The sequence below is a fragment of the Palaemon carinicauda genome, chromosome 15 (genome assembly GCF_036898095.1).
Source record: "Palaemon carinicauda isolate YSFRI2023 chromosome 15, ASM3689809v2, whole genome shotgun sequence".
NCBI classification, from domain to species: Eukaryota; Metazoa; Arthropoda; class Malacostraca; order Decapoda; family Palaemonidae; genus Palaemon; species Palaemon carinicauda.
In genome coordinates, this window is record NC_090739.1 from 22,582,722 (window position 1) to 22,597,652 (window position 14,931).

The 14,931-nt window shown below is 39.1% G+C and overlaps 1 protein-coding gene across 1 annotated transcript; it reads right to left on the reverse strand.

The window, feature by feature from the left end:
* Nucleotides 1-4,822: 4,822 nt before the first annotated feature.
* On the reverse strand, nt 4,823-11,735 carry Tapdelta (Translocon-associated protein delta). Its single transcript, XM_068387876.1, has 6 exons — nt 11,617-11,735; nt 6,605-6,723; nt 6,349-6,423; nt 5,646-5,735; nt 5,369-5,434; nt 4,823-5,130 (listed from the first exon to the last, which is right to left on the reverse strand). Exons 1-6 carry the CDS (start codon nt 11,663-11,665, stop codon nt 5,026-5,028), a joined length of 504 nt encoding a protein of 167 aa, XP_068243977.1. The 5' UTR covers nt 11,666-11,735; the 3' UTR covers nt 4,823-5,025.
* Nucleotides 11,736-14,931: the final 3,196 nt, after the last annotated feature.

Consider the following 14,931-nt stretch of genomic DNA (forward strand, 5'->3'; position numbering starts at 1 on the left):
TGGCTACCTCCTTCGAAAAGCCTCTAGCTCTCGAGAGTCTTTCGATAGTCTGAAGGCAGTCAGACGAAGAGCGTGGAGGCCTTGGTGTACCTTCTTTACGTGTGGCTGACGTAGAAGGTCCACCCTTAGAGGAAGAGTTCTGGGAACGTCCACTAGCCATCGAAGTACCTCGGTGAACCATTCTCTCGCGGGCCAGAGGGGAGCAACTAACGTCAACCTTGTCCCTTCGTGAGAGGCGAACTTCTGCAGTACCTTGTTGACAATCTTGAACGGGGGGAATGCATATAGGTCTAGATGTGACCAATCTAGGAGAAAGGCATCTATATGAACTGCTGCTGGGTCCGGGATTGGTGAGCAATATATTGGGAGCCTCTTGGTCATCGAGGTTGCGAAGAGATCTATGGTAGGCTGGCCCCATGTGGCCCACAGTCTCTTGCACACATCCTTGTGTAGGGTCCATTCTGTTGGAATGATTTGTCCCTTCCGACTGAGGCAATCTGCCATGACATTCAAGTTGCCTTGGATGAACCTCGTTACTAGAGAAATGTTTAGATCTTTTGACCAGGTGAGGAGGTCCCTTGCGATCTCGTACAACGTCATAGAGTGGGTCCCTCCTTGCTTGGAGATGTACGCCAAAGCCGTGGTGTTGTCCGAGTTCACCTCCACCACTTTGCCTTGAAGGAGAGACTTGAAGCTTTTCAAGGCCAGATGAACTGCCAGTAGCTCCTTGCAGTAGATATGCATTGTCCTTTGACTCGAGTTCCAAGTTCCCGAGCATTCCCGACCGTCTAATGTCGCGCCCCAGCCCGTGTCCGATGCGTCCGAGAAGAGAACGTGGTTGGGAGTCTGAACAGCCAGGGGCAGACCCTCTCTGAGGCTGATACTGTCCTTCCACCAAGTCAGGGAAGACTTCATCTTCTCGGAAATGGGGATCGAGACCGCTTCTAGCGTCTTGTCCTTTTTCCAGTAAACAGCTAGGTGATATTGAAGAGGACGGAGGTGTAGTCTTCCTAACGATACGAACTGTTCCAGGGATGATAGTGTCCCTATCAGACTCATCCACTGCCTGACTGAACATCGTTCCTTCTTCAGCATGTTCTGGATGCATAACTGGGCTTGACTTGTTCTGGGGGCCGACGGAAAAGCCCGAAAAGCTAGACTGTGAATCTCCATCCCTAAATACACAATAGTTTGGGATGGGACCACTTGAGACTTTTCCATATTGACCAGGAGACCCAATTCCTTGGTCAGATCTAGAGTCCACTTTAGATCCTTCAGACAGCGACGACTGGAAGAAGCTCTTAGAAGCCAGTCGTCCAAATAGAGGGAGGCTCTGATGTCCGCTAAATGAAGGAATTTGGCTATATTCCTCATCAGCCTCGTAAACACAAGAGGAGCTGTGCTTAGGCCAAAGCACAGGGCTTGAAACTGGTAGACAACCTTTTCGTAAACGAATCTCAGAAAAGGTTGGGAGTCTGGGTGGATGGGGACGTGAAAGTATGCGTCCCTTAGGTCTAAAGAGACCATCCAGTCTTCCTTTCTGACCGCTGCTAGAACGGACTTTGTGGTCTCCATGGCGAACGTCTGCTTTGTGACAAAGACATTCAGCGCACTGACGTCTAGCACCGGCCTCCACCCTCCTGTCTTCTTTACCACTAAGAAGAGACGGTTGTAGAAGCCCGGGGTTTGATGGTCCAGGACTTTGACTACCGCTCCCTTTTCTAGCAAGAGAGACACCTCCTGTTTCAATGCTCGTCTCTTGTCTTCCTCTCTGCACCTGGGAGAGAGATCGATGGGAGACGTTGCTAGAGGGGGTTTTCGTACAAACGGGATCTTGTACCCCTCTCTGAGCAACTTCACAGATTGTGCATCTGCGCCTCTCTTCTCCCAGGTCTGCCAGAAGTTCTTGAGTCTGGCTCCCACTGCTGTCTGAAGAAGGTGGCAGTCAGACTCTGCCTTTAAAGGACTTGGTTTCTTTCTTCTTCCCACGTCTCCCTTCGGCACGAGCACCTCCTCTGCTGGAGGCTCTGCCACGAAAGGGCGGAATAAATCTGGACGCTGGAGTGTCCATCCTTGGTCTTGACAAGGTAGGCAAAGGGGTGGCTTTGCGGGCAGAGGACGCAACCAGGTCATGGGTGTCCTTCTGAATCAAAGAAGCAGCAATCTCCTTAATCAAGTCCTCTGGAAAAAGGCACTTAGAGAGAGGAGCAAACAGAAGTTCTGATCTTTGACACGGTGTCACTCCAGCTGACAGGAAAGAGCAAAGGTTCTCACGCTTCTTGAGGACTCCGGATACGAACGATGCAGCAAGCTCACTAGATCCGTCACGTATGGCCTTGTCCATGCAGGACATGATGAGCAAGGAAGATTCCTTCTCAGTCGGGGAGATCTTCCTGCTCAAAGCTCCCAGACATCAGTCCAAAAAGTTGAAGACCTCGAAGGCTCTAAATACTCCTTTCAACAGATGGTCTAGGTCCGAAGGTGACCAGCATATCTTAGAGCGTCTCATGGCTAGCCTGCGGGGAGAGTCTACAAGGCTTGAGAAGTCGCCCTGGGCAGAGGCAGGAACTCCCAAGCCGAGAACTTCTCCCGTGGCATACCAGACGCTCGATCTGGAAGAGAGTTTAGCAGGGGGAAACGTAAAGGCTGTCTTCCCTAGACTCTTTTTGGACTGCATCCAATCTCCTAAAACTCGTAAAGCTCTCTTGGACGAGCGTGCAAGGACGAGTCTCGTAAAGGCAGGCGAGGATGACTGCGTACCTAAAGCAAACTCTGACTGAGGAGAGCGTGGAGCCACAGACACAAACTGGTCCGGAAACATATCTTTGAACAGAGCAAGAACTTTTCTAAAGTCCAAAGAGGGTTGCGTGGACTTGGGCTCGTCAAGGTCCGAATGTGGTTCATCAACGTGTGCCGCATCGTCATCATCAGAGAGTCCATCATCCGAGAATTGAGGAGGAAGCGACAATGGAGTAGGTATCGGCTGGTCAGCTGAGTCCGGTCGCACGGGTGCACGCGTGACTGAACCGGACTCAACGTCATGGAACTGTTGCCCAGTCTGTGAGCTGGCAACAACCATAGCAGCGCGGGGACGCACAGCGTCTCCTCCAGACTGTCTAGTCTGATGTGGGCGAGCAGAGGCAACCACACTGGGTTGCGGAGGTTGACGCACCGCGTCAAAACAAAACAACTCTGACGGTTGTTGTACCTCGCGAACGTCAACGGAAGGTTCCGTGCATCGCTGAACGTCAACATGCGGCTGGCAGGGTACACTGGAACGCATGGGTGGCGGGACTCTCTCAGCTGGAGTGCGCAAGAAGGTCGCCTCAGCGTCCACAGGACGCACAACCGTGGTTGGTTGTAGGCAAGAGGTTGGTGCAGCAGCAACCTTCTCCGCACGAAAGTCCTGCATCAGAGACGTTAATTGGTACTGCATGGTCTGCAGTAAAGACCACTTAGGGTCTGCAGGAGCAGGTGCGGCGACAGACGGTGTAACTGCCTGAGGCGGTACCGCTTTGCCTCTCTTAGGAGGTGAGCAGTCATCGGAAGACTGCAGCGAGTCCGAACTGACCCAGTGGCTACAACTGGGCCGTTGGACTTGCGCGGAAGGGACCGACTTGTGCTTAAGAGGTCGTGAGACCTTGGTCCATGGTTTCTTACGAGAAACCTCTTCCGCAGACGAGGAATAAATGGGCTCTCTCGTCTCTGTGTGGGTGGGGCGATCTTGGGTAGATACGCCCGAAACCACGGAGGGAACGTCTGTTCGCTGATTAAAGCCTCTCGAACCCATTGGTCGTACGACATTGCTTCTCCCCTGGACTTGGGAGCTTGCAAGAGGTCCCGGACTAGGAGGACGACAGGCACGAACAGATGAACCCTCAAGCGCAACACTATCCACAACACTATCACTCACTTTATCACTTCCCACTGCACTCTTACACTTCAGCTCCTTGACGTCCGCCATGAGCTGGTTACGGTCACTAGCCAAGGACTCCTCTCTCTCACCCAGAGCTTGGATGGCACGCATCATATCAGCCATCGAAGGTTCCTGAGTGCCAGAAGGGGGATTAGGAGCAACCACTACAGGGGAAGGAATAGGTTGTGGGGCATGAGGAGAGGAAAAATCAACTGAACGAGATGAACTTCTCCTGACTCTATCTCTCTCTAGCCTACGTGTATATTTCTGGAATTCGATAAAATCAAATTCCGAAAGCCCAACGCATTCCTCACATCGATCTTCCAATTGACAGGTTTTATCCCGACAATTGGAACAAACGGTGTGAGGATCGATAGAGGCCTTCGGAAGACGCCTTGAACAGTCCCTAGCATTACACTTCCTGAATTTTGGGACTTGAGAAGGGTCAGCCATTTTGAATTGGTCAAAGGGGAATTAAAAAACTATCCAAAGTCATCAACAAATAATCCGATATCAAAAAAAAAAATGCAAGGATTTATTGAAGAGAAAGCCTGCACAGCGAAAGCTCAAAACTAGAAACGTGTACTTCACCAAATAGTTGTGAAAACAAATCCAGTTAGCAACAGCGAATTAGTAGGTCTTGCCGGTAGCACGACAGAGAGAAAATTGAGTTCTTTGTTTACAATGAGTACTGAGTACCTGCATGACAGATGGCGCTGTTGAAGTACACCCCCTACCTGCATAGCGATCGCTGGCGGATTTTTTACGTAGAGTTTTCTGTCGAGCAGCAGAGCTGCAGCTTATATAATCACCGGCTAAGTTAAATATTGAAAAAACAGCCTTCAATCAAGTCCAAATCAATAATTGCCTTTTCAAAACTTGCAAGGGATCAATGAAATTGATATGAAAAATTTACTACAATTTTATTCAAACCAGCCTCAGTCACAGTCATCATATAACTTATAAACAATATTAACAACCATTTTTGTTCCTCCATTCATACACATACTAAAGCGTATATCAAAATATCTTCAACTCTGACAATCCTGAACATGCATTTACTTACAAGCACTCTATCACTGCACCTTCATAAACAGAAAAAAAAAATATTAAGCCATGAGCTTGTTCTTCTGTGTCAGGGCATAGTAATAAATGAATATAGCAGCAAGAATGGCCATAGTCTCTGACTGAACCCATGGACCTCTGTATGCACCCTGAAATTAAGATAGTTTGTATAAATACAATGTGTCTTCTCTTTACCATTACCATGTTATTATATACAGCAGCCAATTCACACCAAGGAAAATGCTAGTTGAAGGATAAAGTGGTATATTTTTGTTAAGTAAACAATACATTACAAAAACTAATTGAATACAGCAGAAAGTTGTATACCATAGATACTGTATTGTTTCTCATACAGAATAAAATAAAATGCATATTGTATAAACTTACGGGATGGTAGAGGTTAATAACAGCAATTGGCTGAACTGCAGCAGTATCTTCATTTCCTCGCTGAGCCTGAAATACAAAGTGTAACAAGACTATTAAAGGAGGTTTCACCCGGCGACACATTCATACAGTTTTCCACCGAGCCTAAAATACATGAAATATAAAAGGACAATGTTTCACTCAGTAACAATTTATAATTGGTTTTACTCCAAGTACATCAAATCAGTAATCATAAGCAAAGTAAAGTGTGTAAAAGGTTTCCACTAAAACAAAAACTTGCCTTCCTTAATGCAGCATATCCAGCTTCATCAAAAAGCTTGATTGGTCGCTGCCCAGATCCCGCTGTAGCAACATCTTCAACCCAGCTTACCTATGAATATAGAACAATTGGATGTTACATAGCGTACCAGGGAGATTAATATATTCATAAATAAATATGAATTAAAAAGACGTGACAAACAATTCACATCAGCTAAAAGGAGTACACATACCAATATTTATGACAATTTAGAGTACTGTAATCTACTGAATTATACTTTCAAGTTAATTTACAAAAAGGATCAACTTATATGTCCACTTACCAATCTCTATACAATATAGTACTGTACACTCGAGTGTTACACTGGGCACTCCAAAATTATAAAAAGTTCTCAACCTTATAATAAAAATGATTAAATAGTATATTCTTGGAGTAACAATATTGTTTTATATTGCAGTAATTCTACCAAAATATTAACCATTTGGAGATCCCTGCCGTGACAAAACCTCTGATAGGCTAGTGACTTGCATACTTTCTTACAGTGAGCAGCGATGCCATGTGTTCACCTACTTACGTTGAGGTTTCATAGCATAACTACGTGAATGGGAGACTCACATTGGACCCTCGGGAGGTTAAAATTTTTAACACTGACAAAGTATGATTAACAACCAAAAAATTAAATTTAAGTTAATTGGTGAAAAAATTAAATCATCCTACAGCTTACTTGGTACTTGACACCATCAACTGATCGAGCAACACCAACAATGCCATCAAAAGTTTCTGCATACAGTGACACATCCTGAAATAAAATCATAGAATTATTATTTGATGATATCAAAAGTAAAATACAGGATTGTAACATTCTTCTGAATGATATAAAAAGTACAGCCATGTCATTTGCAATGATATCCTGTATGTTATCCAAATTCCATAAAAAATATCTTATTTTTCTGATATAACATTACAAAACCATTCATTACCTTTGCACCATTTGAACAGGATAAGCTGAAATCTGCAATGTATGCTATCTTTGTGACAAGGGTTGCATCCTCTGAGGTAAATCCAACTGCATCAACTTGTGCACCTTCACATGTCTCGCCTGAAAATACAGAACGGTAAATTAACAACATTCTGAGGGGCACATTTACTTCCAAAGATTTACAAAAACACCAATGTCACCACTAGTAATTATGATTATACTGTACTTACTACAGTATACAATACTGTACACTGAAAATGATGTACGCTACAAAAAATTTGGTTTCATTATAAAATAGTGTAACATTAGTTTGGACATTGGAATTTGCATAATTGAACTGAACTTTGCAAATAAAATATTGTACAATATTTTGAACACCAAATACTGCAAGCAGAAACTATCATTAACAAAGTTATAGATTTTAACAGATTTTTTTTTTCTTTTTTTTTTTTTTTTTGGTCCTTTTGACAGCTCCCACAGGAGCCTATGCCCTTTCAGTAGTTCAGAAAGAAAAACTGATAGGTGATGCTTCCATCGTAAGCTACTTGTTCTAACAAAAAGGCCCAATTGAAGTACTGTAAGTGCTAAATTAGATAATTAAAATAACGTCAAAATACTATCCACAGGGGCTAACGCACGTAGCAAAACGTGTTTCGCTTCCCAGAGCATAGGAACAATTAAATGTTAAATTGTGACAAATATTTACAGTAGTGTTAATATGGCATACCAACATACAGATAAATAAGCTCAATTATGCAAACTGGTTTTCGTAGTAAGATATAGACAGGGTATGAATGACTTCATATAAAATTGGATAGAAAATATCCCCTTTTCTATGTGCCTCAAGTCCTGGCAAACAAAAGCTCTAATAATGTTTCATTACTAAAAACTGGTATTGGGTTTTGATAACCATAACTTTCTTATATTACAATGATGACTGTGGAAACAACAAAGTTTAAATGATTGACACAGTATATTCTGAGGTGTTTCGAACGTTATTAATGACGGTACCAAGTGCAACCTCACAGCTTTTCGGTTATGGTAGTCAACCCACCATAACAAAATAACTATGGATTTCCACAAGAAATAATTATCAAAAACATTCAAAACACCACAAAATACTTTTAAAGTTATTTTCAACAAAATTTGGTAAAATTATAGAATGGTGCAATTAACAGTTTTAAAGTTTCGAATGTTATTTTTAATGATTCTTGGCGCAAATAAATAGATTTGAGTTATGGTGGGTAGCCTACCATAACTAAAAAGCTATGGCTTGCACTCAGTACTGTCATCAATTACGTTCAAAACACCTTGATATTTAAATAAACTTTTAGAAACTTTGCTTCAGCTAGTTATCATAAAAAAAGTCATTGTAATAAAAGTTGCCATAATCTAAACCATGTAACAGTAATAAAACTGTCAAAACACTAGAGCTTTTGTTTGCCAAACGTCCGGACACTTAAAACGGGGTATTCTACTCCATTTACAATGGAGTCATTTGTAGCAGTGTTCATCGTATTACAAATACCTCCTTTCTTAGTTCAGCTAATGCTTTATTGGTTTTTTATCTGCTGTATGCTGGCTTCAATTGTGATTAAACATCATCTCACTGATCCTATTTTCTGGCAACCAGACTATGTTTCGCTATGCGCGGTAGCCCCGTGGGGCAGTATTTTGGCATTAATTATCAATTTTACAAACTTAAAGGGGTGAATACACACTTAACAATAGGGTGTGTTGTAACTTGGCACTCCAGCATCTGTTCAAACAAGGACTTGGCTTCCATTTCCAATGATCAGATTAAATACTGTATATCAAACATATTTCTACCCTTCCCTTTTATTATTAACATGATTAATAAAATTGGAGATATGATTATATTGCATATTCCAATATTGAAAATAAATAACAAAGATGTTTGAAACATAAAATGTTGGGCCCTTTATTTCGTTCGAACAAGTAATTTGCGGCAGAAGCACCACCAATCAATTTTTTTCTGAACTACTGGATGGAAGGAGCTTCCTACGATATGTGTTATGACAGAAGGATCAAAATGGGTATTTTTTTATTAAAATCTGTAACTTCATTAACAGAGGTTTCCTCCAAATTAGTATATTTGCAAAGATCTATTCTACTACAGTACTGTATGCAAGTTTTAATGTCCTAACTAATATTGCACTATTCTATAATTGAACCCAAAATTTTTACCAAAATTTCTTCTTGTAATGTTATGAAGCATAGTACAGTATCTAGTCAACACAAATATGATTTGCATAAAGAAATTCCAAGGGCCAAAAACTTTAAAATTTTGTATTGACTATTTCTGCAGCCACTGGCAATCTCTAAATGCATGACCACTAGACCTTCAGTATCCTTACCAGTAGGTTTTTTTTGACTTTCAGATGAAGAAAAATGTGTACTTAATAATCACTATAGTCAATTTCTTTTAGTGATGCAGATTTGCACCGACTCGCAGCGGTGCCCTATTAGCTCGGAAAAGTTTCCTGATCGCTGATTGGTTGGACGAGATAATTCTAACCCATCAGCGATCAGGAAAATTTTCCGAGCTAGAAGGGCACCGCTGTGAGTTGGTGCAAATCTGCCTCGATAAAAGAAATGGACTATAGTTATGCTATACTGTACAATGTAGATGTTGGGGGAACAACTGCAAATGCAAATAAAGCAGCAACAGAGACTAATGTACCACATATTCCTGTTAATGAACTTCCCTATCTCAATCCAATTTTTACACACATTTGTATTTGCCTTCCTCTTCCTCTCTCGGCTTGATAAATGCAACAACACAAATGTTATTTCTCTACTGAACAGTATATAGGTAGAGTTATACCAAATATTTTGAGAAGACCAGTTATGTCATTGTGTTTTTATTTTTTGTCTCAAAACGTGGTCAAATAGCAATACAGTATTTGGCATCCCTCCATGGTCATGATAACTACGAATACTGTACATTTCTTTGTATAAAAAAAAAAAAACTTTGTGAGTGCTTTAAATTTTGGTAACTAAGCTTTGATAAGGAAAGCAAATTAGCATAAATAAAACATGGATTATGATTTTTCGATTTAATCCTTAAATAATACGACTAAATATTATATAAATTTTAGAACGGAATGTCCTTTTCTTGCTAAGTCAAATCTAAAGGAAATAATGTGCCCCTTGAAAATATAACAAAGCGCTTGTGGAAATTCTATGAGGCTACAATAGCATCATTACATTTACCCACACTGAATGTGGCCGAGGAAGCAACGCTGGGCTAGACATGAGAAACCATAAATCTAAATGGTTTGCACAAATAACCAAGACTAATGATATACAACCCCCAAAACATAAGCAATTGGGAAAGTCTGTGAATACACGTTATGGAATTACTTTAACCTGATGCCAATCCAAGATGGTCAAGTGTATAAGGGAGGGAAAAGTGTTCTATTATAATTTGTATTAAGAAGGAATTGAAGTTTTGATATTTGCTGGTACTGTACTGGTAAAGAAAGTAAATAGGGTAGCTTGTAGAAGGGCAAGGGCAACCACCAAGTACCAGTAGAGGTAGCTGGAGGGTTGTAGTGCCAGAAGTGGGGGTCAGCCACTTTTCAAGAACACGGGTAAAATTACAATTACAGACAGAATAGCATTTTGAACAGAAAAAAATAGTCTTTCCTTGGGTAAATAATATGCTTTTCTAAATTTGACCATTTCAACAGCAAATAAACCGAAAACTCATTAGACCATCTAAGAACAAGGATATCTTTTAAGAAATCTAATGGGTTTTGCTCTGCCATGGACTGGCGGGAAAAAAAAAATAAAGCTCCTAAAGTACTGTCAAGCGGTACTTGCTGAGCTGCGCATGCTAACCCCATTGGTTACTATTCTTTAGATAACTAGGTCTTTATTTGAAGAGAAAATAAGTGTCATTTTCGAAGAAAACGGATAATTTTCTAAATGAAACTCCTATTTTCAAGTTGAAAAGCTTTCTCTGTCAGTAATTATAAAAAAACCAGAACACGCTAGCATAGGCAATGTTAGGTGGGGGGCATTTTAAGTTAGGCCCCATCTATGATTTAGTAGAATAGGATTGAACAAATCTTAGGGATGTATGTATGATAGCGGCCACCTGTATGAATTAATATGGGTAACTTAGAATACGGCAGTGTAAGGGGGGCATCAGCCCCCCTGTTAGGTATGTAGGTAAGGACACAGCTTGTAGGTTATGTTAGGGGGGAAAGTTTATTTCTAATCAACGCATGAGGAACTTGCCGCTGATACACAAAGACGCTCAACTCTTATTTTAGGACTTAGTTGACCTGTATCCGCCGATCTACAAACAGTCCAATAAATGTTTACTCAAGTTTTCCAATAATGACAGCTGGGGAGCCTTTGTAGTTTGTTGGGACAGAGTAAAAAAACCACATTATACAGACAAGAACATCACCTAACTGAATGTTTCCTAACCTAACCTAATGTTCTCCACCTAACCTAACCTAGGAGCCTATCCTTAGACTGCTGTACTCTTATCTTACCGTCCCAACGAACTACATTCACCCCAAAACTGGTTACCATTAACAGGACTATAATTTTCAGAAGAGCACAGATAGCACCATGACTTTCATTTAGCCAAGCCTGTGTTATTCTAGTATTTTAAAAGCTTTCGTAATTCACAAGCTTCTTAAACTGTACTGTTTCTAAGCATTGGGGATCTATTAGTAGAATTTGGCCTTAATGACCTAGAACAGGTCGGTGAATTTCGACCAACAAAATTAATGCTATACAATGAATTCAATACATAAATCATAGATGGACTAATTTTACATATTGGCATGATCCTGACTACTTTCAAGCAGGTATCTAGGAATGCAACAAACCCTATTAAAAATTATCTTCCCTACTTCACTGCCGATGCTAGACTCGTACCTTAGGGTACGAATAGTGAATAAACCGGTCTACTTATAATCTACTTGTAGTTTGATATATAATTTAAAAATGTGCACTGTTATAGCTTACCATACGCTACGGCCACAACACCAGCCAACAATATCAACAGAGACTTCATTTTCACCAGTAATCCAGCGATTGTAACTTGTAAGGCGAACAGAAGAGCTTCTGCTACGAAAGTGACAGATCTGAAAGCGATGTGTTCGCTTTAAATCAAATGCATATGGCTAATACTTTAAAAACAAAAACGTTACCTATATTTTAATAGAATTATACCAGTTTAAGACAAATAATTATGTTATTTACACGTGAAATGTAACAAAATGTTAATAAAATGACTTTTTAAAAATATACACGAGATTTTAATATATTACTGGAACGGTATATACCTACACGTGTAAGGTTTATCTTGCCACCACTGCCAGCTAAACACACTTGACAATCACCGACAGAAGACAACGTTGGGCGCATCTTTTAAAATCACTGACTAAAATGAAAGAAAGTTCTATATGTTTATCTCACATCAAAATAGCATTTTTAAACTATTGCTAAATCGAAGACAATTCTTCAACTAATAATAAATCACCATGGAAATCACTTTGATTAAATGTCTTCTGGTTTCATATATATATATATATATATATATATATATATATATATATATATATATATATATATATATATATATATATATATATATATATATATATATAACGAATTACCAATTCCCTAATATCGCAAGAGGGTCTGCCCCTCTCTTTTATTCTTCTCCTGTACTTCTCTTTCTTCCTATTTCCTTAATCTTTCCCATCCCGAGTACCTGCCTTTGAGCTATAAACTGGATTGTATTATAATAATCCAGGGGTACTCTTCCTTTCCCCATATTCCCCACTTCCGTATTCTTCTTCTTCTTCTTCTTCTTATTATTATTATTTTATATACATATATATATATATATATATATATATATATATATATATATATATATATATATATATATATATATATATATATATATATATATATATATATATATATATATATATATATATATATATATATATATATATTTTACTTGCTAAGCTACAACCCTAGTTGGAAAAGCAAGATGATATAAGCCCAGGGGCCCCAACAAGGAAAATAACCCAGTGAGGAAAGGAAATAGGAAAAAATAGAATATCTTATGAATATTAACATTAGAATAGACATTTCCTATATAAACTATACCGAAACCAGAGGAAAAGAAATTAGACAGTGGAAGACCATGATACAGAGGCTATGGCACTACCAAAGACTAGAGAACAATGGTTTGATTTTGAAGTGTCCTTCTAGAAGAGCTGCTTATCAGAGCTAAAGAATTTCTTATACCCTTACCAAGAGGAGAGTAGACACTGAACAATTACAGTGCAATAGTTAACCCTTTGGGTGAAAAAGAATTGTTTGGTAATCTCAGTGTTGTCAGGTGTATGGGGACATAGGAGAATCTGTGAAGAATATGCCAGACTGTTCGGTGTATGTGTGGGCAAAAGGAAAGTGAACTGTAACCATAGAAAAGGATCCAATGTAGTACTGTCTGGCCAGTCAAAGGACCCCATAACTCTCTAGTGGTAATATCTCAACGGGTGGCTGGTGCCCTGGCCAACCTACTACATTATATATATATATATATATATATATATATATATATATATATATATATATATATATATATATATATATATATATATATATATATATATATATATATGTGTGTGTGTGTGTGTGTGTGTGTGTGTCATTAAGGTGGTAGAAAGATCAGAAAAACTAAATTTTGCACTAGCGCTTTTGTATTGTCATACCTCTTCATGTCCAATTGGTACAAAGTGTTAGGAACAGCGTCAAAGTCATCTCTGCGACAGTAGTTGAAAACAGGAAATAATACAATAACAGAGAAATTAGTACACAGGTAGTTTAAAAAATTACAGCTAGTTAATTACATTGTTTATTAGTAGTTCATCAACTTTACACATTCCTGTGCTGCTGTTGATCAATTCCAGACGGCTTTTCTGAATGATATAGTTCTATAGGCTTACATTTTATCGGGTCAGTACAATATAGTATTTCGCTTGCCCCTTTCCAATTAATGGTATGATTACAATTATTCATACGCTGAAACAAACTGCTTGTTTGGTTTTCTGTTCAAACATTATATCTTTGCTGTTTTAATTTTTTCCACTTTGTCTGGCATGGGATTTCATAAACACATCCATTGTTTTGTACAGGTGAATTCCAAATGCTATCCTTAAATTAACATCAACATTAAAGTTTTCATTAATCTAGGAATTGTCAAGAAATTATTATGGAAGGGTAAAATGAGAAGGTTTTTCATATTAAAATTCGTTCTAGAGTCAGTGTCATGAAAAAAAAAATCCATGCTTTATAAAACGGTGTCGATAAAATCCTCCGGGTATTGTAAATTACCTGCAATTTCCCGGATCATCCCAAGCTCTGCTTCAAGGAATTGTGGGCAACTGACCAGCAGTGCCCTTAAAATCATTGATGAATATACCATCATTTTGGTCATTGGATGATGATTGGAGTAATGGTGAAACTGGAAATCTAAAGCCTCTACCATTTCTTAAAACTAACACATCTAAAAAGGTCAACCAATATCTACTTCTATTTCGATTTTAAAAACGACACACACACACACACACACACACATATATATATATATATATATATATATATATATATATATATATATATATATATATATATATATATATATATATATATATACTTTGTGTGAAAGAAAGCGATAATCTTTCAATAGGACTTGGATGGATACTTTCCCCTGAGCAAACACCATTAAAGTCATCCATTGATCACATTTTTTACATAATTTTACTGCCATGGCTCTCAATTTTACTATAGCGTTTCCTGGTCTCTACCATATCATAAAGCCTATTGCCGTAATTCAAATATGTAAGAAATTAGATATTCTACGGAAATTTCCCGCGAGATTTTTAACTGATAGCCTACAGGCGAGCTTTATGGGGAGTCGGGTCTTGCAAAACTGCATTCCTTTCGTATCGTTATTTGAGCCAGTCACTTCCATTATTCCGCCATCCATATTAAGATATTTCTTAATCTCCCTTTTTTATTTAACCTTTTTCTTGCTCACATTTATTCCTAACTTTATCTTGGAAACACTTTAGGATACTCTTATCAGGTTTTTAAGTTTCTTTTCACTGTCCCTAATCAGTGCCGAATCATATGCGAACATCGATTTAGCAGCGTTATACCCCAACAATTTTGATGTCTCCCTTATCCCCTTTACCTTCAAAATTAATTATCATTCCTTTTACTTATTCCACTATAACATTCTATCATCTACATATG

Coding starts and splice junctions, on each gene's coding strand:
- Tapdelta (XM_068387876.1), bottom strand. CDS start 11,665: ATGAAGTCTCTGTTGATATTGTTGGCTGGTGTTGTGGCCGTAGCGTAT. Junction 6,424..6,604: donor CCTGTTCAAATGGTGCAAAG/GTAATGAATGGT, acceptor ATTTTATTTCAG/GATGTGTCACTGTATGCAGA. Junction 5,131..5,368: donor TTATTAACCTCTACCATCCC/GTAAGTTTATAC, acceptor TCTTAATTTCAG/GGTGCATACAGAGGTCCATG.